We start from the raw sequence: 25,055 nt of genomic DNA, 5'->3' as shown, positions 1-25,055 counted from the left end.
TGTCTCTTTGCAAGTAAACACCTCTAAGTTGATAGTCACGACGTTCCACGAAAGGGTCCGAACCTTTCGTGGGCCCTTTAATTTAGGCGCGTATCCTTCACCATATATAAAGATATAACTACACTGTTCATTTAATCATAAAGCTGTTCATCTACATAATTGCTTGTGTTGAGCTAGAGCGTGTAACTGTGTGCATATTGTTGGTTAATGTGTTGGTCTAGTAGTAGCGGACTAGTTGGAAGGCCACGTCAACATATACATACACTGCATGTTGTTATTTTTGTGCACGGAAAACACTCAATAATGGATCGTCGCATGGACGATGGATGGAGATAAAAAAAATGAATGATTGATTGGTCGCTTTCTGGGTTTTCAGCCGTACGTGTGAGTTTACAGGCCTGCCTGGCTGCCTCTCCATCGATCCAATGGCATCACTACAGATTATAAAATCGATCGAGTGCGTATACATGGTGCAAGCGTGCACACACCTCTCTCCCTCCTTCCATAGAGATGATATGATATGATTCTCCATATATGTGTGATAACATAGAGGCTATCATATCTTCCTAATGATTGCACTACCTGATTGTTCCAGATCATCGATATATGATGCTCACGTGACTTAATCCTCGTAGCTCTAGCTGCTCCTAAGCTAAGAGCATCTCATCCCCAGCAGGTAAACCGTCATCGGCATACAAATTTAACTTCAAAAAACTTGTGTTGTCATATATATATTTATAGTGAATGATATGATGGATCCATCACCCTCTCATCTCTCAAACCAGGCGCCTTGTGTATAAATAAAAAATAAATAAATGATGATTGATGTGTTGGACTGCAACTAATTGATGGTATTATCTGGCCATTATTTGGTTTAATGTGAGTATGCATGCCCATGATTGTTGTTGTTCCAGCCTTCCAGGTGGCGCGTGGAAAAACTATAAACTCCAGCTGGAAGATCGAGTATATATATGTAATAACGATGGATGAAATAGACTCATCCATTCGTTGCATCCATCAGCTAGCTTATGGACGCCTTCAGTTCACCCTTCTGCTGGGTAGCAATGACGTAGCAATCTGGTGTAAGTGACCATTGCGGTGTTGACACCTCAGCAAATGAAGGCAATAATGATTCGTTCCATTGAGCCGCCGAGTTTGATCCCTTTGAGCTCTGCTAGCTATTCCTTCCGTCCTAAATTACTATTCGTTTTTATTTTTCTAAATACATATATTTTACTTACGGACATTAATATATATCTAAGTACATATATCTAGAAAATCCTAAATGAATAGTGGCTTTGAATTAATTAATAATTCTGATTGAATTTAGGAGAACAATTCAGGAGGGCCTCTTGGAAAGAAATTAAAGAGAGAAAAACCATATCATGTACAGTACAGACACACGCGGCCTGTACGTGTCACCATGCATGCATGTCCACCTGTCCAACGAGCTAGGGATAATATATATATATATATATATTCTCTGTGCTGCATGCTGATCTAGTATTAGCTAGTGGAATGAGCGGTCATTATTACTGTATTAATCATCAATGTGCATGGTGATAAGAGTCCAAGCAAAGACTGCAGCTAGCATCCAGAACCAGGAGGCCAGCTCTACCCAGCGGGCTCCACTGCACCGTACCTTCGTTTGCCTGCTTGTCCTTGCTGACTTGCATCCTTCTCCTCCGATCCTCTCTATTCCGGCCAATTTCCCCTTGTTCAGGTTCATCGTATACGTATCGTCACAACTAATTCGTTAGTTTGACTTGATTCAATTCTGCCAAGTTAATCTGAAGCACCGCCATGATCCTGCTGCACACAAGGTATAGTATGTACCTCTTCAATTCTATTCTGTCTGCTCCTCCAATCCATCATACAGATACAGTAGTTCCTAACCCATGCATCCACAGGGACGAGGTTCCAAACCATCTGCTGCATTCTCACCCATCATCATCATCATCATCTCGGGACGATACCACCGAATTATCGGATGATGATGCCATCTGGATACCGCCCGAGGCAGCCGACGACATGGAAGATGCCATCCTGCTTACTACAGATGACGAGGAGGAGTCTGATGAGGACTCCGATGACGATGATGGTGCCAGCAGCAGCTTCTGCAGGTACAGGCCGGAGGAGGTGCGCCAGAAAGCCATGCTCAGAGCCATGAACGGCCAGCTCAAGATGCTCGCCGCCCGCTTCCTGGAGTCGGCCGGCATCCCTGCCGACAGCTGCTGGCTTGATGTCGTCACCTCCCTGTCCTGGGAAGCCGCCCTTCTCATCAGGCCTGACGCCACTGCAGGCAACGAAATGGACCCTTCCTCTTACGTCAAGGTGAAGTGCCTAGCATCCGGAACGCGGCGCCAATGGTAAACATCCATTTCATATATGCAGCTAATTGCTACACCTAGCTACAAGAATTTTTTTTTTGAAACAAAAAGCTACAAGAATTGAAGCGTTGGTTAACCTGCATGCATGCAGTGAGGTCATCAGGGGCTTAGTCTTCAAGAAGAACGCCGCCCACAAGCACATGCCCACCAGGTGTCACAATCCCAGGCTGCTGCTTCTTAGAGGAGCCCTCGGTGATTCCCATACTGCTCTCTCATCATTCAGTTCCATAGAGCAGGAAAAGAAGCATCTGCAGGAGTCCGTCCGCAGGATGGTGGAGGTTTGCAGGCCGGATGTCATCATGGTCGAGAAAACAGTTTCACGCGACGTACAGGAGCTTCTTCTCGAGGAAGGTGTCACCCTGGTGCTCGACATGAAGCTCAACCGCCTGCAAAGGATCGCTCGCTGTTCTGCATCTCCCATACTCGAGTTTCCCGAGGTTCTATCGTTGTTGAAGTTGAAGCCAAAGTTGAAGCACTGTGACTACTTCCACATCGAAAAACTTACGGAGGAGCACAACAACCATACCGTTGCTGAAGTTGGGAAGAGGCAATCTAAAACATTAATGTTCCTCGAAGGCTTTCACAAGCCATTGGGATGCACGGTAATAAGCTAGTCTTAATTACATAGGAGTACACTTCATTTTCATTGGCTGGCTCCCCAGACATCATCAAATTCAAATTCATCATCTGCAGATATTACTACGGGGAGCAAATACTGAAGAATTGAAGAAAGTCAAGCAAGTCATGCTCTACACAGTGTTTGCAGCATACCACCTCGTTCTTGAGACATCCTTCTTCGAAGATCAGAGAGTAATATTGAATAATAGAAATGCTTCCAAAGAAGAAAGTTGTGTCCACAGTAAGACGGTATCATCGGTTATGATCCCAGAGGGTCCAGTCACCTGTTATAATGAGATCCCAGAGGGTCCAATCACCTATTATGATTCTAACCAAGCACTTCCTTCTGAAAGACTAGTCTCATCAGTCCAAAGATCACCAAGAAGATCCATCGATATATTCCGTTATTATCAGAATATTTATTTACCAGTCACTTCTTCTCAAGAGGCTACTGATCATCAGAAAGAAGACATGCTTCAATACAATATTCAAGACATACACACACAATTTGGTTCTGGTGAGAATGTGGATCACTTAAGCGATCCCCAGAATCAAGCATCCACGGAAGGCGATCAACATATAACATCGGATGATCCTTGGGTTAGTGGAAAACATGAACATCCATCAACCCCATTGGAAAATGGGGAACAACAAAGCACCAGCTACATTAGCGGAGACAATACCTCAGATGTAGATGAGGTGGATGATGTCTTGGAGTCTCAGAGCATACTTATTCTCTTGTCCAGCCAATGCATCACGAAGCAGGTTATCTGCGAGCAGAGCCACCTATCCCGTATAAAGTACTATGGAAATTCTGATGTCTCTCTGGGACGATATTTGCAAGATATTTTACAGAATCAGGTAACGCCATTATCATTCTAAGTTATGTTTACTGGTCTACTTCAGGCAGCTGCATAGATTCGATACCTACAGGGCACAGGCAAAAAACTTCTTTCTTCCACTCTTTTACTTATATATCCTTTTATTATGGTCATATAAAAACTTGTCCAACTCGAGTTGGAGAATATGCGCATGATTCATGACTTTTTTTTAAAAAAAAATTTAGCAGAATCTCAGCTGTTCATCATGTGGAGAACCTCCAGAGGCTCACATGTACTCTTACACTCACCGCAACGGGAATCTGACTGTTCTTGTGAAGCATCTGCCAAAATACCATTTGCCTGGTGAATCAGAAGGAAAAATTTGGATGTGGACTAGATGTCTAAGATGTGAGCATGAAAGTGGGATCTCCAGATCATCACGAAGGGTGCTAATGTCAACTGAAGCACACTATCTTTCGTTTGGGAAGTTCCTTGAACTCAGTTTTTCAAGCCATTCCACTGCTAGAAGGCTATCAATATGTGGGCATTCGCTGAATAAGGATTGTCTGCGCTTTTTTGGGTAAGCCCAAGAACTTTGTAACATCAATTGCAGATGATTTTGAAGCTATTCTTTCTTCCGTCGTATTTGTACTGAGTTCTTTCCCCCTTTTGTTTGGGATCTCTCAACTTCAGGTTGGGCTCCAAAGTTGCAATGTTCCAGTATTCATCAGTGGAAATTTACACTGCCTGCAAACCGCAGCCTACTCTTGAGTTCCACAACCCCAATGCTCACGAGTGGTACGGGCAAGAGGTAAGAAATGTATGTATCATTCTCAATTGTTTGTTTTGTCCAATGCTTATTAAGTGATCAGTTATGAGTGGAGCCTGATGCCTCTGTTGTATTCTTTAAGGTACTTGCTAGAGGAGTCATGCTTTTCTCTGAAGTCACAGGGTTACTACAGGACCTGAAGGATCAGTTTTCTGAGGTGGCAATCTATTGTGGCACCTTCCTTCCTATTAAAGAGTTCTGCCAACTTGAAGATATGTTGATTAAAGAAAAGTCCGAGTTCATGGTAAACCTTCCTATCTCCCCCCCGCTCCCCCCCCCCCCCCCCCCCCCCCCCCCCCCCCTCTTTTTTTTTTTTCTGGTAGCCCTTACATCTGTTACTTTCTGATTAGTTTACTCTGGGTTTCTGGTAATTAGCATCTCACATTTACCTTTATCATCTTGCAGTGTGCTCTAGCACAGGCTGTTGATCGAAGTGGGACACCAAGCTCTGTGCACGAGATCCTTAATGTAAATTGGCTCTACCAGGATCTTCTGCTTGAACTATATGTGTGGGATCGCAGGCTGCATCAACTTCTAGATTGCATATCTGCTGAAAGAGAAAGAATGGGAATTGGCATCAAGGGAACTTATGAATTTACAGATGACCAGACTGATGTAGTTGCTGAAGCAGATGGTATTGCTGAGTGCACGAACAGCAATGCGTCCTTTGAGGATGGATGCATCGAGCCAGAGAAGTTCAGTCAACAAGGGATTGGCACAACCTTGCTTGATGAAAATGCATGGGGCAAGCATTACGAAGAGCAACATAGCACGAAAGTGCCTTGTTCTGGAATCTCAAATTGCTTGGACATGCAGAGCAATGAGCTCGTTGCACGTTCAGTGTCTCCAAAGCAAGAGCCGTTTAGTATTTCGCAGCAGTTCAGACTTTCCCAATGGGATGACAGGGAAAAATGGGTTTGGAACCCATTGCACGAGTCCAGATTGGCTTACAGGCAGGAACTTGAGGTTGGATGTCTGGAAAGGTTCGAACTCGTTAACCACTATTGTCCATCCCATCTATCCCCCTTGGATAGACACAAACAAGCTGATGACGAGGTGGGCTCTCCACAGTTCACAGTAGGTCCTGGTGGCAATGTCTTGTGTGTATCAGAGGATGAGATATCCAGCATAATATCCCGTGCTCTTGCTATATCTGAGGAGCGTCGTCACTTACTGGATGCCATCACTGAGAGTGAACCAGCAGACAGCAGGGGTGGAGAGCGTACCAAAACAATGGAGAAGTCTTACAGCTCGGTATCTGAAAGTTCCTCTGCTTCTTCGTCCTGGTCGTCTGCATGGTCGTCTTCCGGATCTTCAGATTCTGAGGCAAGCACTTCATCTGATGACCTCTCCAGCTATGATAGCTCGCTTCTATCATCCTCTCTCCACCCGGAAATATCTGTCAACGGGAGAGTAGCTCTCAAAGGGAAATATTCAGTAACCTGTGTACACTCTAATCAGTTCTACAATCTTCGAAAGAAATGCTGTCCATCGGAGCTTGCATATATCACTTCCTTGAGCCGTTGCAAGAAGTGGGATGCTCAAGGCGGAAAAAGCAAGGCTTTCTTCGCAAAAACAGTAGATGACAGGTTCGTCATAAAGCAAATAAAGAAGACAGAGTTTGAGTCCTTCATAAAATTTGCACCTGATTATTTCAAGCATGTTTACCATTCTCTGGACACCGGGAGCCAAACTTGCCTTGCCAAAATCCTAGGAATCTATCAGGTAGGCACATGGTTATTTCAGGGTTTCCTCTTCTTTTTTCCGTACCTCTCTGCTGTCTTGCTATGTATTTTTATTAAACAGTGATGAGTATCCTGTTTTGTTTCAGGTCAAGCAAATAAGACATGGCAAGGAGATTAAGATGGACCTGATGGTGATGGAAAATATTCTGTTTGGGCACAATGTGTCCCGGACATATGATCTGAAAGGCGCCGTCTTTTCACGACATGTCTCTGACTCAAACGACCATGACACCGTCTACTTGGATCAAAATTTTGTGGATGACATGCGTGTCTCTCCAATCTATATTGGTGGAAGAACAAAGCATCTCTTACAGCGGGCAATCTGGAATGATACGGCTTTTCTCACTGTATGTGTATGGCTTTGATTTTATTTGAGCCACCCAATCAACCACTATGTTTGCTTTATAGGTCAGTATAAACATGAGCTAACAAAAGAGTTGTGGTTGCAGTCAATCAATGTTATGGACTACTCTCTTCTGGTGGGAGTGGACAAGCAGAAGCATGAGCTCGTGTTTGGCATCATCGACTACCTGAGGCAGTACACATGGGACAAGCAGCTGGAGACTTGGGTGAAGACGTCTCTGGTGGTGCCCAAGAACGAATCGCCAACGGTGATCTCCCCCAGGGAGTACAAGAAGAGGTTCAGGAAATTCATGAGCAAGTATTTCCTGACAGTTCCGGATGACTGGAGTACGGAGAATAGCCCGGCGTCCTATAAATCTTCTTGTGCTCACGCCGACAGCACCAAGTTGCAGGCTCCTCAGCATCCAAATCCAAATCCAATCGTGGCGTGTGCCTAGTCCCAGGGTTTTCATGATGAGAAACCTCTCTCTTCTTCTGAATCAATGTTGTACTTGTACATACAGTAGAAGGGGTGCCCCAAGCTGTCCAAAGTATGCAGCTTTATTTTAGGCAAATTTTTGGAGCCACAACCACATCGCATGTAATTTTCCACTTAATAGTGAAATTACATACATGATTGTTTAATCCCACCTGACTGACCTCACAATGCATGTCTGTCTGAAAGCCATGCTAACAACGCTACCAGACCCAGCAATGGGCAATGGCATTGAAATCGAGCAGCTTTGGAAATGCTATTGAGAATAGAATACAAATCGATCGAGCAGAGCATCGAGTCGATGAGCAGGCTGCAGCTTCAATACATATCACAGCAAAACAACCTTCCTAATAACAAATCCAAGTTCTGATGCTGGAGGCTAATATACCACAGCAAATGAGACGATGAAATGATTCTATAAGAAGTGCCCAATTACACGCCCCAAGCATGCATGAGTACATATATATTCTGTCTCCAAGAAACTACTGTAAGTCCTGCCTTGTGCAGCCTTGAGCCCAGCAACCTTCCTATCACCACTGTCAGTCTTCTCTGGGTATACCATCTGCCTGTATTGTACCTCTTCCACTTCAGAAACGCCAACTTGCTAGACCTTTTCTTGCTTGTCGTCCACAAGGGGAAGCATCTCCATCTGATTTCTTGGCAAGTTCCCAGGGGCCACAGCCTGCCGTTGAGAGATCAGATGCCTCACATAGCCATAGAAAGTGCAGCCAACCAGAGTGATTCCACATCCAATTGCATTCATTCCAGAGATTGGGTTCCGGAAGATCAACCACGACACTAGTACTGCCACTGCAACCTACAAAAGCATGTTGATTCAGCGAGCGGAGGGAGCAGGGAGAGAACAACAGCCCAGAATATAGTCGTGTCTTACTTTAAGGTTGCCAGCAACATTGAAAGTCACTGCTGTAGTTGAATGGATCACATAGAAGATGGAGAAGTTAAGGCAAAACGCAAGCACCCCTGAACCTAGGATGATGATCAGCGCAGGAACAATTGAATCGTGTGTGTAGAACCAGTTGATGACGCCACCTCCTTCAAGCAACATTGCTGGTAGAGCCAGTATCATGGTGGCAAAGGGTGCCATATAGTACACCGTGTTAATGCTGCAGAAAACATAACAAACCATCCTACTAATTAGCACTTCTAATTTCCATTCATTCAGTAGAAGAAAATGATGCCCTTGAGAAATCAACAAAGAAGATAAGACACTATGCTAGGCATAAACACCAATTGCTAAATAAGCACCAGCCATCAATCACCGTTAGACAAGTGTCTACCTGTCAAATTTGTATCCATGGAGTAGGGACTCTGCCAAGATGGTTTTTGTGGATGTAGCCAGGCAGCCAACCATGGCCGCGCAGAAACCAAAAATGTTGAAGCTAAGCTCTGTTACTGAAGTTAGGAGTATTCCCCCAACTATAGGGACCAGTGAAGCCCATATGCGCCATTCAAAATGCTTACTCCAGACTAGCCACTGCAGAATAACTGCACGACATGACAACAGCCTTTTATCTCAGAAGATGATAGCACAGCACAATAGCAAGAGGAAGATTGAATGAAGAATGAGGGCAGAAAACAGCACATATAACGAAGGTACCTGTGGTTGCAGGAGTGAAAGATTTGATGGTCTGCATGAATGAGACTGGAATGTAGCGCAGGCTCACATTTCCCAGCACAATGTTAATGCAGAAGACAAATGACATTGGGAATATCCTTCTCCATCGGTCCTCCGGTTCAACTTCAATCAATGGTTTGGCCTTAAGCACATGGATTGCAACATATGCGCCAATTGAAGAGCAGATGAAGTGGACGCAGGACACGGTGAGAGGAAACTTGAAATCCAGTTTCTGCAGAGAAGAGCATCTTGTGTTACTACCAACGACGCAGATTTTCACTAGAATAAGCCCCAGCTCCATTTGGAAGGCATGGCCTCCCGCCCATTCAAATCTAGAATGCGAGAGTACTTTCCTTTGGGTTGGGGGCATTTGGCATCCAGATCCGAGGCAGAGAATGGATGGATGGATGGAGGAGAATGAGACCTGGAAGATCCACTTGTTCATGATGATGACGGTGACGTTGAAGCCCCACCACTGGAGGATGGCGAGCACCGCGCGCAGGGTGCCCAGGCCGGCCGCCGCGTTGCCGCCGTCCTCCATCTCCTCCTCCTTCCCCTGTTCCGGATGAGAAGAAAGACGAGAGGGTGGAGATGGGTGGAAGCAGGCTCGTCGTCGGCGTCGGCGTCGGTGTGGATCCCGGTCACCTCACCTCATCGTCGTGGAGGGGAGGGGCGGTAGGAGCTTCTAGATGTGGGGGGAGGTGGAATGGAAGACCGCAGCCTCAATGGAATGGCTACTGCTAGCTGGGGAGAGCAAGAGAAAGAGAGACGGCAAGTTGGACCGGTCAACGGAAAGAATTTATTTGTTTTGGATTTTTCAGATTTTTTGGACAAAGGAAAAAGTGTTCCGGCCTCTACACCCATACACGAGTGTATGTAGCCAAACAATACTGACCAATTAGACTATTAGACACCTCGTAAAGGAAATAGTTTCAGACCAAGTAGCAAACATGGAGTGAAAACTAAGCTTCAATCATGTTCCTAAGGCCCTGTTTGGCACGGCTCCACTCCTAAACTCCAGCAACTCCATCAAAAAATTCAGCCAAACACCCCAACTCCAAAACTCCATGAGTTGCCAACTCCATGGAGCTGTAGTGCAAATGGAGGTGGAGTTTTGGAGCACCTCTTTTGCTGCTCCAGAAACCTCTCTTTTGAACCTCCTCGTGGAGTTGGTGGATAATTACCCACAAATGCCACTGGTTATGGAAAAAAACGTTTCGTTCTATTCTATTGTTCCCCATCGTCAAGGCCAGTCGCCCGCCCAGTGCCCGTCGCCGTCGCTGCCCAGCGCCGCGCCCGTCGCCGCCAGTCGCCCGTCGCCGCCTGCCGCCCGCCGCCCGTCGCCCGTCGCCGCCCTGCGTCGCGCCCGTCGCCCGTCGCCGCCCGCCGCCCGTCACCGCCCGCTGCACGTCGCCCGTCGCCGCCTGCCGCCCGCCGCCCGCCGCCCGTCGCCGCCCGCCGCCCGTCGCCCGTCGCCACCCGCCGCCCGTCGCCGCCCGCCGCCGCCCACCCGTCGCCGCCCGCCGCCGCGCCCCGCCCGTCGCCGCCCACCCGTCGCCACCCGCCGCCCGCGTCACCCGTTAGCATATTGAAAGTGGAAGATTTTGACAGACCAAGGGGAAGAAGATGGGATAGAGAGGATGACAAGTGGGGTCTTAATTGGGGGGCAACAATGGCAATCCACACTGAAATCGATCTTTTTTGGAGCTGAGAGCACCCATCTAGCCAAACATCCCATTTTAGTTCTGGAGTTTTGGAGCGAAGCTGGCTCCACGTGGAGTTCTGGAGTGGAGCAACTCCACCCGGAGTTGGAGCCATGCCAAACAGGGCCTAAACTTCCAACCAAAATTGTTGGAGCTAACCAAAATTGTTGAAGAGCTACGCGACGGTAGACTCCTACTTCCTGCATCCCATCTTCGGATTATCTATCTCTTCCTCTTAAACAGCAATGATCAACCTCTGATCAGTAAGTTCCTTAAAAATAACATGCATGAAAGAGTTAGAAGAGGATCTATGGAAAACCATATCATTTCAACTCAACCAAATAGCCCAACATAGAGCAGTCGCACCCACTAAAATTTGACGTCTAAGCTTAGAAGAGAGACCTTTGAGTCAAGAACCAAACATATTGGATACAATAGAAGGTGACTAAAATATTAAACGCAATATATATGGTATTCCAAATAAACCTAGCCATATGGCAATAAAAAACAAGTGCTGTATAGATTCATTAGTATTATAGCCATGCCAATGCTTTTTTGCCAAATTATCTTGAGTGAGGATCACACCTTTCTTCAAATACCAAAGGAAAATTTTGACCATAAGAGGAAACCTTAGGATTACAGAAAAGTTTTGGGTTTTCAGATGACTGAGATCCAGAGACTGCAGTTTGCGTAACTTTTTTTCTCGACTCTTGTGCAGCTGTTGGTTAGTTTTGGCAAACTTTCTTCGGATTCAGGGCTAAAAAATTTCAAATTTCTTTAGCTAAACCTTCTTACACCTTAGCTTATTCTTTAGCTAAATCTTGTCTCAAATTGCTAGCCATACCTCAGCCAAAATACCATAGCTAAGCAAATACTAGGTGGTGCATCGTCACAGAGAGCGGATGATTTTTTATTGAAAAAAAAAAACTCGATTGGTTGGAGAAAAACCGTCCTCACAGCTTTGCACTGATCCGTGGTTTGCAAAGCACAGCTGACCGGATGCTCAGCTGAAGGCACCCATGGTGATTTCATGTACAACTCGAAACAGCCGACTAGCCCCGTTTAATTCACTTATAATTCTACAGCGAGTTGAACTCGGGAACTGAAAGCATTTGCAAAGAAAACATCTGTCCACCAAGATTGTAACGGCAGGGCAAGCGCATACGGACTTCAACGACCAACTTATACTACAACAATAACAGTAACCGAGTCTGACTGACCAACAAGATAGTAACAGCACACCCAAACCCTAAAAATCAATCGGCTTTCACACGCGTTTCAATTACACAACAAATGCACCACACCTCGCTTGCCTATATCTCCTCTTCTTCGAACGGGTCTCTCTCTGGGTAGTCGCCGACCTGGTAAAATAGAATTAAAAGGAGAAAAAAACTGTTAGGGGACATTTTAACTTCTGTGACCAAAATTTCCCATGCCAGTTAATTTTATCACCCTTATTAATAAGCAATAAGTACTTTTTTTTTCCTGAAAAACTAAGAAATAGGTACTTGAAATATCCGACGTCGCAAAGAAAGAAGCATGCATACGATTAAAAGAAAAATTCTCAAGACCTTAAAGCACAACACACACCCTCATGTGATCATGTCCCATGATCCACTACTGCAAACAGCCTGCATTACTCTAGTTCCATAAGCTTATTTCAACTAAATTTCAGTAACCAGTTAGGCATCTAGCAAGCAAAATACCTTTACTTTCTCTGGCCTCACAATTGCCCCATGACCTTGGGGGCACTCGAAGAAGCGAATGCCTTTCACCCTGTCCAGCAACCAACAAGAAAAGGAAAACGTTATAAAGAGCTATATATTGACATGTCATGCGGCAAAAATTGCAATTGGCATCACAAATAATAACGAGTAATCACACAATCAACTTAAAGTTTTTAAAATTATTTTAATGATTTAGCAATGAACATACATGCCATCGTGCTTTCCCAGTGGCTCATCATATTGCACTCCAACCCAGAATCCACGCCCAAGAGCTTCAGCTCTGCCGACAAATTTTACTGTGCCCCTCTTGGCACCTGGCTCCACTTCACATCTATCTCCCACCTGTGACATACTTGTTAGATCACTTGCTGCAGTTGGCAATCATGAAGACTGCAAGTTTGAAATCCATCCTAAGGTCTAAGGATGTTACAAATATAATCCTCGGGGAAAAGGGTGCACCGGAAGAGGAACATGACATATCCAGACAATGAAAGGGGTTACCGTGCTGATTTATTAGCTCAAAAATTAGGTTATTAATAACTATTGTATCAAGGATGGTATTTGGTATATAGATAGCACGTCCAGCTAGGATAGTGGCAGCCATTACATATGGAAACTAAAGGTGGTGCTGGAAGGGTGTCTTTTGGGTGCTAAATCATCAGCATTTTTTTTTTGAAAGACAAATCATCAGCATTTCCGAAGAAGAAGAAAAAAAATCCGACGCTGAGATTGGAGCGTTTGAGAGTCTAGTTAGTGCAACCAGATGGAATGCACATGGGTAGAAGCAAATTAACTGACCTTGATTTTGGAGCACAATTCCTCCATGTGCTTTTCTGATTGCTGAAGAGATAAGAGTAAGGGAAGTGAGGTGAAAGATGGGTTTCTGATTAACTGTCCGTAAAAAAAAAGAAGATGGAAGAGAAGAGTCGAAATTAACAGGAGCTAACTTACTTGTTTATCCTCTGATGTAGAGGTTTTCGGGGCCATCTTTTCTTTGAATTTTCGAAAGTTAGCTGGCACCAAAATTACAAGACATGAGGAGTGGGATTGGGTAAGGCGTAGGAATATTGGTGTTGTTTAAACACTTACTGTGGAGCTTGTCGTATGCCTCATCGGACATTTTGTACTTGTCAACAAGGGAAGTGTCTTCCAACCAGCCCCCAGAGGTGATCGAGGAGGGATCGAGATCGAGGACATGGATCCGGTAGCCGTTGTAGGGGCCGTAGGCTGCGAGTGGGGCGTCGTCGTCGTCGAGGTCGGCGACCTTGGCGCCGGTGTCGTCGCGGAGCTGGAGGCGCATGGAGGCGACGGCGGTGCCGGTCTTGCGCCAGAGCTTGTCCTTGAGCGCCTCGACGGTGGTCTGCGATCGGAGGCACTTCCCTTTAGGAGATGAGATTGGGGGGGGGGGGGGGGGGGGGGGGGGGGGAGGAATGGATCCAATCGAATCCAACGCGCGTACCTGTTGCGAGACGCGGATGTCTGCGGCGAAGGTGGAGAGATTGGAGTGGGTGACGAGCAGGAGGACACTGTCGTCCGCCGGAAGCTGCAGCTTGGATGACGCCATGACCGGAGGGGATCGGGCGCTGCCGCTGTCGCCGGGCACGGGCTCTGTGTGTGTGAGACAGGCAAGGCAGCAAGCAGCCAGCGGCGGCGGCGGCGTGCTTGCCGGCGAGGATTTGGGGCCATGGGCTGCCTCCTGCCTCTGTCAGTTTTGGGCTGGGCCCTGATCCGGCGGCCAGCCCACCTGAGGAGTCGCCGCAAGCTGGGCTCTTTTCAAAGCCAGCCCACGAGGGGAGAGCTAGAGAGAGTGGCGAGGGAGGAGAGCTATCTATCCATCCAGTCCTCCTCTGATCTTCTCTTCCGCTTCCTCTAGCGGCAGAGCGAAATGGCGGCTGCCACTCTCGTGCCCCCGGTGGTCTTCCTGTGCAAGCAGGGGACCAAGCCTCCCCTGCCCCATGTCGCGCGCCGCGCCGTCTCCGTCCGCGCCGCGCCGCCCCGCCAGCAACAGCAACAGCAACACCGCGCCCGCCCGCGCCCCCCTCCCAGGAACAACAAGCGGGTCGACCGGCCCGCCCGCCGTCCGCCCAGAGCCCCTCCTCTGGACTACGACGACGACGAGGACGACGACCAGGAGGATGAGGTGGGGAGGTTCGCTGGTGGCACCCGGGCCGCCGCCATGCCCAAGCCGCCGGCCGGCTTCGTGCTGGATGACAAGGGCAGGTGCATCGCCGCAGCATCCAAGCGCATCGTCACCATCGTACGTCTTCTTCTTCCTCTTCTGCTTTGCATTTCATTCTGATTTCTGAGGAGCTGAGCGCCTGAGCTACAAATGAAATGAAATGAAATGCTCAGAGGAGAGGCATTGCAGATCGATGACGCCACCAACCGCCCCTTGGAGTGCATAATCAGGAGAGTCTTCCGGAGCTCCCAGGACCACGACTGCATGCTTCTCTGCCCCGTTGACATGTAAACCCCATTCTATTCATTGCTACTGATAAGTACACATCGTAACCCTCATCTTCTTCCAGGCCTGTGCAGGTCCTCAAGAGCACAAATTTCAGTGGATGGATAGCTGTATGTCTTCACCCTCCTCTCCACCTCATCTATACGTTTTCCCCCACCCCTTTTATTAAGCAAAACCTGTGTAGGTTGACGACGACCAACTCAAGCAAATCATTCCTTCCGTTGCCTATGCCCTTGCGAGAGTGCATATGCACTTTGTCGAAAGCGGGTAAGGACTCAGAAATGCAAAAAAATGGTCCAGTACCTTGCTGCTGTAACCAAAATATCAAGCATCTTGCTCTCTGTTTCAGATTCTGTTATACAGCAAGGGGTGGCTTCTGCTTCCCTGAAGAAGCCATTCAAGAGTTTCATGGTAACCAAAACTACAGGCGTGCATTTTGTTTTGGGCAACGTACCTTATCATCTAGCCAAATTCATTAAACAACTGTATTTGCTTTTGAGAGAGTCAGTGCAAAGGTTTTGACAATATCTATCTTGTCAGTACAAAATGTTTGTAGACAATAACTCAACAATGTCACAAACTACCTATTTGCTTACTAGTATGAATTACCTATTTGATTACTAGTATGAACTACCATTTGCAACATCCTCTTTGGTATCTCATTTAAAGATTCCAGATTCCGGTGATGGTGGCGACGGGGTACCTTTCGAGGGTGTAGAGATTTGCTGCTTCAATTTGGTGAGCAAACTGCTTTGATGTAATATGGGAATGCAGTTTCGATCAACTAGATATACATTTGCTGTGACTTTGTTAGCTTTTGCCAGAATAATTGGCATATGCGGCATGCTATGCTGCTACTGCTATCGTGAGTCTTCACAGTTGACGTACAAGTCCCCAAATAAGTAATTGATAAATATCCAATCTTGGGCCTTCATTGGCACGCTTGTGATTGCTGACACTTTGTATTTGCAGGATGGTGCTCACTATATGATTTACACACCAGTTGATCCTCTTTTATTCGTCGCAGTCAAGGTTAGTCGGCTGTTGTCGAACTTCTTGTTGCAACATTCATTTTTGTACATGATGTCTGAGAATGGTGCCACATGTTTTGTGCAGGATAAGGATGGTGTGCTGCACATCGCTGAAGATGTAAGCAGTGTTATGATCGGCATTTCCCTTTATCACCGCAACCTGTATGTAGAGCAGACAACTGATGATGCATTGTGAATGTTTTCACAGGATTTGATGGATGATCCTGCAGTTGTTGACGCCATAGACGAAGAGACAGAATTTACAGCTCTAGTGGTACGCTGACTCTTCCTTACCTTATGAATGTAGTTCAGTGCTCTGAGGTAGGACGCAATGGACAAGATTTCCTGAACTTGGCTATCCTACTCCGTGTCCTGCAGGAGGAGGAAGAGGCCCTTCTTGAAACGGTACTTGGTGAAAGGTGATGAATGGCAAGGAGGGGGTACTTGTATAGGAAGAGGAGGATGAGGAGACCTGAATCCACTCCATCAAGCAGTAGAATGAAGAAGAAGCTGGTGAAATATACCAGTATGATTAGATGTGCAGCGCAGGGCATTTGAGCTGCCAACCCTAGGATGGATGATGATGTAATGTTAATCGTCACATACCGCTGCTGCTGTTAATCGTCGTCTGTGTCAACTAGTGTAGTATAGATTACTGAAGGAGCTGCAAGGAGTCCTTTTTTTCCTAATCAAATGATTAGGACAACCAAAGCTATTGCTGGTCCGCTGATAAACTGAATTGCTCCCTCTGTTCCAAGGTGTTTGTATGCATCTAGAAAATTCATAGGTGTTTGTATGCATACGACCTATAATTTGGGAGTACCAAATAAAATTGCCCCAATCTATTCTGATATCTGAAACGCCCCAACTGTTGCTAGCTTTGTGGATTGCAGTAGACCGAAGCAGTAGGTTAGGCCATCGCAATCGCACCAGCAAAGCCATTCCCATTCCATTTATAAGGATTCTAATTCTACTAGGAGCGGATGACTCATGCTTCTACTAAAGTTCAGTTCAGTTGCAGCTCAAAAGAAGTAAAAAAGGTTCAGTTCAGGTGATGATGAATCAGCATTCATGTAAACCACTCGAACAGCATCAAGCTCGCTCGGAGATCATTACCAAGGATCCATAGGAACAATGCCTGTAATTACTGGAGCGATGAGATCCATTTTGGGCGGCCTATAACTCTAGCCTGTACGTTTCAAAAAAAATAACTCTAGCCTGCACAACTTTTACTTCTTTTCTTGTTACATAATAACTAGTTTTATCTGTCTCAGTTCTCAATATTAGCCTAGTTTGCTTATCTCAAACAAGTCCAACAAATATACTATTACCACAACACACAGTGCTGAACATGATTTTCCATCTTTCCTTAGGTCAAGCATATACATCTTAAATAAGAAAAAAACTCTAAAAAGGCAACCATTATAGATAGTATGGTGAATATATACAGGGATGCAGTACCTAACACTGCCATGGCGAAGCAATCCGGGTCTGCCACAGTGACTCACGCTACACTACATATGCTCATGAGGAGCGTATGCTGCGAGTTCGAGAGGCCCAAACACCAAACACAAGGAACCAGGACACAAACAAGATTGCCCAATATTGCATAGACCCATACTGGATTCTCGGGAAAACCTGCAACCATAGAGGATCATCACAATTAAACCAAATGTATATGACCATCGCTTTCTGCAGATTCACTCTCAGTCAAAGGTAGAAAGGTCTGGTAAAAAGAAAATGCCATATATCATGAAATATCATTGTCTACTTACAAATCTCAGGGATATTACTAGAGTCAACGCGCATAAACCTCCAAGAAGCATATGAAGACCAATTACAGCAGCTTTCTGCACAAAAACCCCAAAAATAAATCATACTTCCCAACAAATGCTTCATTCATAGGACTACTTTGCGCATACATCAGCATTAGTTTCCTTTGAGCAAGGAATCCTTGCTAATTAGCTGAAAATTATATATAGACAAAATGGTAGAACTAAAAAAACGAAAGAAAGGAATATGCATGTCAGTACATCACCTATCATACACCCTCAAACACAGCCTCACATGTAACTTCTACAGATCAGAAGACTGTCATTATAACAACCTTCAAACACAGAGGACCACTTACATTAACTTGAAGCTACACTAATAGTTACAAACTGCACTTCCGTAAAGGAAAAAAAAAAGGAAAATCACATCATCACACAAACAAATATGTTTTAGCAGAATAACAGTGTCCTTCAGTCAATGGTACTTAATGTGTGGAGAACCTTCAAAGGATCGATAACCTGATTTATGCATATATAAAGTTCTTTGTCTCTTTGTTTTATATGTCCGTCTAATTACAATTGTGTGACTGCTTGATTGGTTAATTTTTGGCAAAATAGGCATTTTGGTCCCTGAACTTTGCACCGAGGGTCAAGTTCGTCCCTCAACTTTCAAATTGACCTATTTAATCCCTCAACTTCCGTTTTTGGGTCAAACTCGTCCTTATGTTGATGCGGTAGACTAATGCTAAAAGTCACTTTTGCCCTTGGCTCTTGTAGGTCAAACATGTATGTGCTCATACGAATTTGATATGCAAAATGTATGTAATCAAACAAGTATGTACTCATATTATTTTGGTATATATACAATTCAGTGTATGTACACATGCTTTAAAATTGAAATTGACATGTGCTCACATACTTATGGTACGGTATACATGCTCCACATATGTATTCATACTCTCTCAATAAACACATATTTGCTCATATTTATTTTGGATCATACTGCTATTGTACTCTAACGGTGGAAATTAAAGAGGGAAAGAAGGAGACAAGGGTATAAAAGACTTTTCGCATCAGTTTCATGCTAATATGGAGCTCCATATAAGCACAAAGGACGAGTTTGATCCAAAAACAAAAGTTGAGGGACTAGATTGGCCAATATGGAAGTTGAGGGATGAACTTGACTCTCGGTGCAAAGTTCAGGGATCAAAATGCCTATTTTTCCTTAATTTTTTCAGCTAAACAGATGGGAGGTTTGTTTGCGCTGTTCTGGTAAAAATGAAATATCAGAAAATTTTAGTAATTATGAGAAGGGGTGTGCAGTTGAGTTCAAAAGTTGCAATTTTCAAATGCCACCAGAGGATATGTAAATAAGAACAGAGCTTTTTACATACCTTGCCAACATGTGGAGCAACCAACCATGCAAGAACAATGACAGCTAGGCCGATAGCAACAAGAACTCCAGTACTCTCCAAACTCCATCTTGTATGTACCCGCCTCGCTGCCACAACACTATGCTCTAGTACAGAATTATTGGTTGGACTAAGTGGCGGTTGATCAACGTGGCCTTGAGAAACAGCCATGTGAGAGTTATGAGGATTGAACCAAGATGATATCTCACTAAGCCGCTGCCTTCGTATTGCTGCAACAGCATCTGGATCAACACCTGTACCAGGCACATGCTGCAAGTATGAGAGTTCCCCTGTAGATGTCCTTTCCCTGAGAGCTTCATAATCCTTCAAGGACGCGAGGACCTTGTTGAAATCATCAGGCCTTACATTTGCAGCAACACTTCCACATATCTCACATACAGTGGATCCATGGCTGATGAACCACTTCAATGCACAGGCATAATGCGCCAGGGCAAGCTCGTTCTTGCAGGAACAGCCTAGATCCACAAGATGATCTTGTTGGTGGAGGGGGCCTGATTCCACGTCAGCAGTGCATACGAATATCTCCCCCTCGGGGCTTATGAACTCAACAAACCTGGGAGCATTGGTTCCATCCTTTGGCCCAGTGATGGCATCCTTGCTGGTGGAAGTCTTGGTAGCGTCATCGTCGGTCCTTGGAGCAGATGGCTCTCTAGAAGGTGGCACGATGCCCAAGAAACCTAAGGCAGACTCGCCTCCCAAATCAGGTTCGACACAATGACAGACCCGGCAAAGTGAAAGGCCAGAATCCTTATCGGTGCTGCAGCTTGATACACGGGGGACGCCTGGTTTGTGGTGGTCATCAGCAGTAGGCGAGTTGATGGCATCAGTTTGATCAGTGGCGTTGGGTTGCTGATGCTGTTCCTTGAGGAACATCTCGGATCAGAAGACCATGTCCTTGTGAAATCTGAGTACCCAACACAGATTAATGCTACTGTTAGTGGGGGGTGTGGTCTACTCTTAAAGGAGCGTGCATTGGCTGGGTGGTTCATGATGAGATTAATGCTAATCCAGGACCAGGAGGCTGGCGTTGATGAAAGGAAACAAAGCAGATATATACTTACATCTGGAGCTGAGGCAGGAAATCAGCACCTGGTTGGATGATTGGGACGCGGGAACCTGCACGGGCCACTGCACTGCACTGCAGCGGCATGGTAGATAGGAGGAGTCAGCAGCAGGAGGACGAAGGAAGAGGCGGCGGAAATTGATTGATACCTGCCCGCGGATTTGGATTTGCAACTGCTGGGTTCGATTTGAGCTTGAGGCGGGGAAGCCAAGCAAAGCAAGCAATCGAATCGAATCACCGATTCACCCTTCACCCGGCTGCTGCTGCTGCTCCCTTCCTCTCCCCCCTCCCCTCCTTCCTTCCGATTGATTTGCAGGGCGGCCATTGAGGAGCTTCTAATCTCCTTCCCCTCGCTGGCCAGTGGGGCCCTGCGGGGACTGGTGGAATCTCTATTTTCTCCCTCGAGGGCCCACCGTCCAGCGTCTCATGCCAGCTGCTGCTGCTCCGCGACCGCGCTGGACGACGGCTGGTGGAGTGGAGGTAGTAGGAAAATAGAGCGGAGAACGCGGCGGCAGCACAGTTGGTGCCCGGCATGAATGCACCCTCCCCTTGCTTGATGCTCATCCCCTCCGTATCTGCTGCATGGGCAATCCGTCGCTCCTCCTAGAACAATCCACTGTCTGATTTCGGTGGCTGTTCTTGGCTGCCGACACGCGGAATCTGGATCCAGTCCCTTCCCTCTCCGTCGATTCGTTCCCAGCCAAGGTACGTACCAGATTAGCAGTCATAATTCTCCGTCCCTGACGCTCCGCGTTGTTTCAATTCATCGTCTGCTCGATTTCCTTTTCCCTTTGCCAATTTCTTTCTTTTACTAGCTAGTTCCCCTCTTCGATTCTTTTAGTTTGTTGTCGAAACGCCCCTCAAACATTTAATCGAGCTGCCGTTCTTGCAGCCTCCAAAATGCGATGAAGAATCCATGTATGCAATGCGCTTAAGGCTTAACTCCAACTCTTCTCGTTGGTTTGTTTGATTAATCAGGAGGTGAGGCGCTCTGCTTGTCAGATGTGAGCATCGGACGGGTCGACATGGCGTTCGGCCACACGCGGCTCGATGCCCGGCGGCCACCGCAGTCCTCCTACTGCTCCTGCTCCACCGCCACCATCGTCGTCGCGCTCTGCTTGGTCGCTGTGTGGATGGCATCAACCATGCTCGTCACCCCCGCCGAGTTCCCTCCTTTTCAGCCCAAAGTCCGCCCATTGGCACCTCATGACTCTCCTCCTGCCACCGGAGGCTTAACCAATGCCGGTGAGGATGATGCCACCGGTGAAATGGAACGGGATGTGCCCCTTGATCCAGTGCCGGCCGAGGGAACCACAACCACCGATGATGATCCACCACCTGTTACAGAGCAAGTGCCTCCTGTAACAAAGGACGCTGCCACAGAGTCCAGCACCGATGGTCCGCAGCAGAATGTCAGGGAGCAAGTCAAGCAGCCTGATGAACAGAGTGCCTCAAAGCTCAAGGAGAAGTTGAATGAGAATAAGCAGGCACCAAAGGAAGATAAGCCAACAGAGGTGTTCCCTGATGGGAGTCAAGCAGAGCTTCTGAACGAGACCACCACGGAGCGCGGACCATGGCCTACTCAGGCTGCACAATCTAACAAGGACACTAAGGAGCAAACAGCGACGTCGAGTACCCCAATGAGCTTTAGTTGGAAGCTGTGCAATGTTGACGCCAGAGCAGATTATATTCCATGCCTCGACAACGTACAAGCTATCAACAAGCTTCGTTCCACCAAGCACTATGAACATCGAGAAAGGCATTGCCCTGAGAAGCCTCCTACCTGCCTTGTTCCTCTACCAGAGGGCTATAGTAATCCAATAAGGTGGCCTAAGAGCAGGGATCAGGTTTGTGTTGGCCATTCATGTGCCTTGATACTTATACCATGTTATCTATCAAGTTTATTTATTTATTTATTCAAGGTTTTATTGCTACAGATATGGTACAATAACGTCCCTCATACTAAGCTGATCGAATACAAGGGACACCAAAACTGGGTTAAGGTTTCTGGGGAGCACCTCATTTTTCCGGGAGGTGGAACTCAGTTCAAACATGGTGCATTGCATTACATTGATTTCATTCAGGAGGTAACACTATACGTTTCTCCATGTGGATCAACTGTCGTTGCTAGTGTGCACTATAATGTTTTTTTACTGATGCATTATAAATTCCTGGTATGTTGACAAACAAACTTTTCAATTGTTCAAGAAAATATTTACTGCAAGACTTCATGCATGGCAAGTGACTACAGGCTTGTCAGGTGCAATTTACTGATGCATACAGAATTCTCATGATTTGTTCAGTAGGTGCCCTGCATGAATTTCTCTGGGTTGAGTTTATGCATATGTAGTAGCTATGCTGGCATACACACCTGAGGATTGAGACTAAATGCAATTAAGCAGAACATGCTCATTTTACTTGCAAAAAAGGATTTTGCACTGGTGCTTTAATGTAGTTGTACCTAAAGTTTGACTGACATTTTTTAATGCTACTGCACAGGCAAAGAAGGACATAGCATGGGGAAAACGTACTCGTGTAGTTTTAGATGTTGGTTGTGGAGTAGCTAGCTTTGGAGGATATCTATTTGACAGAGATGTGATCACTATGTCATTTGCACCTAAAGATGAGCATGAAGCTCAGGTGCAATTTGCTCTTGAAAGAGGAATCCCTGCTATATCAGCTGTCATGGGTACAAAAAGGCTCCCATTTCCCAGTAGGGTCTTTGATGTTGTTCATTGTGCACGCTGTAGGGTACCATGGCATATTGAAGGTGCTTTTGTCACGGGAATACTGTACCAGTACAATACAGTCCCTTTCTGTAGCTGTTTTTTTTAATACTATGCCTGATATTTGGCAGGGGGTAAACTCTTGCTCGAATTGGACAGACTGTTGCGTCCTGGTGGTTACTTCGTGTGGTCTGCTACTCCTGTATACCAGAAGTTGCCTGAAGACGTTGAGATATGGGAAGGTATTGTTGAGTATTCAGACATCAACTCTTTTCCTAATGTTGTAATGAAATTATAAATTTTGTGCCTAAGAATTATCTTTGTTTTGCATTGTTCTAGCAATGTCTGCTCTAACTAGGTCAATGTGCTGGAAAATGGTCAACAAAGTAAAGGATAGAGTGAATAGAGTGGGTATAGCAATTTTCAGAAAGCCAACAGATAACAGCTGCTATGAAGAAAGATCTGAAGCAAACTCTCCAATCTGTGGAGAGTATGATGATCCTGATGCAGTGTGGTAAGTGTTCTCAACAGGCTATACCTCCGATGTTGATCACATTGGACCTAATTTTAGCTTCATCTCTTGTCGTCGTTCAGGAACGTATCATTGAGGACTTGTATGCATAAGTTGCCTGTAGATCTTACCATTCGTGGTTCAAAATGGCCGGAGTTATGGCCATTGAGACTGGAGAAACCACCTTATTGGCTGAAAAGTTCTGAGGCTGGAGTATACGGGAAACCTGCCCCAGAAGATTTTCAAGTGGACTATGAACATTGGAAGCGAGTCGTGAGCAATTCATACATGAATGGTTTGGGTGTTGATTGGTCGGCTGTTAGAAATGTTATGGATATGAAAGCTGTATATGGAGGGTAAGGCTGTGCAGTCGTTTTATATTGTTCAATCTGCCTTTCTGAACTTGTGGAGATCTTTCTCTGGCCTCATTTATCGAATTCTCTCTCACTGGGATCTGTGTTAGACTTTATTTTTTTAGCTCCTACTTGCAGTTCCTGAAACAAAAAACGCACCATCTTGCACCACAGCATATTCATTTCTCAATTCCACTTTCTGTTGTAGGTTTGCGGCAGCTTTGCATGATCTCAAGGTGTGGGTCATGAATGTGATCCCAATTGATTCACCTGACACACTTCCAATTATATATGAGCGTGGGCTGTTTGGACTGTATCATGACTGGTGTGAGTCGTTTAGCACCTATCCAAGAACTTATGATCTTCTGCATGCTAACCATCTGTTCTCCAAGGTTAAGAAGAGGTAAGTTATTGTGAATGCTTCGGGTACCACATTGCCTGGGACTGAACTTTCAATTAGATTGTGTTCTTGCATTTATTCATACTAGTCATGAGAGTTTCATCCTCGACACTGATTGTTGGGGTGTGCTGTCTGACATGGCAGGTGTGAATTATTACCTGTTGTTGTGGAGGTGGATCGGGTGTTGAGGCCAGAAGGCCGGCTAATTGTAAGAGACAACATTGAAACAATAAGTGAGGTGGAGAATATTGTGAAATCACTCCACTGGGAGGTCCGGATGTCTTATTCCCAGGATAAAGAAGGCTTGCTGTTTGTGCAAAAGACGTCATGGCGACCAAATGAAGTTGAAGCTAAGCTATGATGTGGCAAGATCATTGTCATCACCACCACTCTGACACTAAAACCCGTGGAAGAAAAAAAAAGGAGATTTACCAGACAAGTAGGAATATACTATCAGGGTTCTTTTCAAAGCAGCAAGTTAAAAGAGGAGGATGTTAAGGAGTATTTGGGAGGGGGAATGTGTTGGTGTAGATTAGCTCTTTTTCGTGGTGGTGGTGCTGTTCCCTTTTGTGTAGATTTTGTACTAGTGTAGCATAGCATATGATTGGGAAATCAATTCATCATACTGATAAGTATGTGTGAATTTTGAAGGAATCTAGTGGCTTTGGGATTCAGATTGAGGCTTGGGCAAGTGGAACTGTGAAAGGCAGTTTGAGCATTGCATGGGTGTTGTGAAGTGTGATGCAAGCATGCTGGCCTTGTACAGCAGCAGTGCAGAAGAAACTTCTGTCTGCAGTGGAATTGGTTGGAAACAAAGTTATCTGTTGAATAGGGATGTTTGTATGCATTGGCCATTGTGGTTGGCATCCTGGTTCTGGTTGTTGTGGAACATAGAGCTGTCTGATTTTGCTTGCTGTGGAAGGATTTTCTCCAGATGATTGTTTTGTTTTGTCCAGAACTATGCCTGGTTTGGTTCACTGACTTAAATTTAAGCA

The 25,055-nt window shown here is 45.8% G+C and overlaps 6 protein-coding genes across 10 annotated transcripts; 3 read left to right on the top strand and 3 right to left on the bottom strand.

Annotated features, from left to right (window-relative positions):
• The first annotated feature begins 1,501 nt into the window (after nt 1–1,501).
• LOC117849813 (putative 1-phosphatidylinositol-3-phosphate 5-kinase FAB1D) lies at nt 1,502–7,395 on the top strand. Of its 2 annotated transcripts, none has more exons than XM_034731506.2 (10): nt 1,502–1,823; nt 1,911–2,369; nt 2,482–2,992; nt 3,084–3,869; nt 4,078–4,409; nt 4,523–4,640; nt 4,741–4,902; nt 5,064–6,383; nt 6,490–6,750; nt 6,853–7,395. In XM_034731506.2, the coding sequence occupies exons 1-10, from the start codon at nt 1,804–1,806 to the stop codon at nt 7,201–7,203; spliced, it is 4,320 nt and encodes a 1,439-aa protein (XP_034587397.1). In that variant the 5' UTR covers nt 1,502–1,803; the 3' UTR covers nt 7,204–7,395. The 2 variants fall into 2 exon arrangements, with proteins under 2 accessions (XP_034587397.1, XP_034587396.1); XM_034731505.2 differs by having other exon boundaries at nt 1,503–1,823; nt 4,523–4,649.
• Nucleotides 7,396–7,467: 72 nt separating this feature from the next.
• Nucleotides 7,468–9,630, bottom strand: LOC117849814 (UDP-galactose transporter 1). The gene is made up of 5 exons (XM_034731508.2): nt 9,302–9,630; nt 8,860–9,109; nt 8,540–8,747; nt 8,134–8,365; nt 7,468–8,058 (listed from the first exon to the last, which is right to left on the bottom strand). Exons 1-5 carry the CDS (start codon nt 9,416–9,418, stop codon nt 7,846–7,848), a joined length of 1,020 nt encoding a protein of 339 aa, XP_034587399.1. The 5' UTR covers nt 9,419–9,630; the 3' UTR covers nt 7,468–7,845.
• A 2,039-nt stretch (nt 9,631–11,669) lies between these two features.
• Nucleotides 11,670–13,966, bottom strand: LOC117849856 (tubulin-folding cofactor B). The gene is made up of 7 exons (XM_034731571.2): nt 13,767–13,966; nt 13,397–13,667; nt 13,259–13,320; nt 13,106–13,147; nt 12,516–12,649; nt 12,287–12,356; nt 11,670–11,941 (listed from the first exon to the last, which is right to left on the bottom strand). The coding sequence occupies exons 1-7, from the start codon at nt 13,869–13,871 to the stop codon at nt 11,894–11,896; spliced, it is 732 nt and encodes a 243-aa protein (XP_034587462.1). The 5' UTR covers nt 13,872–13,966; the 3' UTR covers nt 11,670–11,893.
• Nucleotides 13,967–14,142: 176 nt separating this feature from the next.
• LOC117849855 (uncharacterized) lies at nt 14,143–16,655 on the top strand. Of its 2 annotated transcripts, none has more exons than XM_034731569.2 (10): nt 14,143–14,564; nt 14,660–14,773; nt 14,836–14,881; nt 14,956–15,038; nt 15,121–15,182; nt 15,448–15,509; nt 15,744–15,803; nt 15,888–15,920; nt 16,011–16,076; nt 16,181–16,655. In XM_034731569.2, the coding sequence occupies exons 1-10, from the start codon at nt 14,263–14,265 to the stop codon at nt 16,223–16,225; spliced, it is 873 nt and encodes a 290-aa protein (XP_034587460.1). In that variant the 5' UTR covers nt 14,143–14,262; the 3' UTR covers nt 16,226–16,655. The 2 variants fall into 2 exon arrangements, with proteins under 2 accessions (XP_034587460.1, XP_034587459.1); XM_034731568.2 differs by having other exon boundaries at nt 14,144–14,564; nt 14,676–14,773.
• A 493-nt stretch (nt 16,656–17,148) lies between these two features.
• LOC117849854 (uncharacterized) lies at nt 17,149–20,377 on the bottom strand. Of its 3 annotated transcripts, XR_004639113.2 has the most exons (6): nt 20,220–20,377; nt 20,069–20,145; nt 18,969–19,911; nt 17,841–17,909; nt 17,578–17,652; nt 17,389–17,440 (listed from the first exon to the last, which is right to left on the bottom strand). XR_004639113.2 is itself a non-coding variant. In XM_034731564.2 (5 exons), exons 3-5 carry the CDS (start codon nt 19,878–19,880, stop codon nt 17,327–17,329), a joined length of 1,101 nt encoding a protein of 366 aa, XP_034587455.1. In that variant the 5' UTR covers nt 19,881–19,911; nt 20,069–20,145; nt 20,220–20,377; the 3' UTR covers nt 17,149–17,326. The 3 variants fall into 3 exon arrangements, 2 of the variants coding, with proteins under 2 accessions (XP_034587455.1, XP_034587456.1); XM_034731564.2 differs by lacking the exon at nt 17,841–17,909 and having other exon boundaries at nt 17,149–17,440; XM_034731565.2 differs by lacking the exon at nt 17,841–17,909 and having other exon boundaries at nt 17,149–17,440; nt 20,224–20,372.
• A 183-nt stretch (nt 20,378–20,560) lies between these two features.
• Nucleotides 20,561–24,995, top strand: LOC117849853 (probable methyltransferase PMT26). Its single transcript, XM_034731563.2, has 9 exons — nt 20,561–20,775; nt 21,049–21,917; nt 22,008–22,157; nt 22,570–22,840; nt 22,928–23,038; nt 23,136–23,310; nt 23,391–23,663; nt 23,869–24,063; nt 24,205–24,995. Exons 2-9 carry the CDS (start codon nt 21,096–21,098, stop codon nt 24,419–24,421), a joined length of 2,214 nt encoding a protein of 737 aa, XP_034587454.1. The 5' UTR covers nt 20,561–20,775; nt 21,049–21,095; the 3' UTR covers nt 24,422–24,995.
• The last annotated feature ends 60 nt before the right edge of the window (nt 24,996–25,055 follow it).

Source organism: Setaria viridis, chromosome 3, assembly GCF_005286985.2.
Source record: "Setaria viridis chromosome 3, Setaria_viridis_v4.0, whole genome shotgun sequence".
Lineage (NCBI taxonomy): Eukaryota > Viridiplantae > Streptophyta > Magnoliopsida > Poales > Poaceae > Setaria > Setaria viridis.
This window is presented reverse-complemented; position numbering and strand designations above follow the sequence as displayed.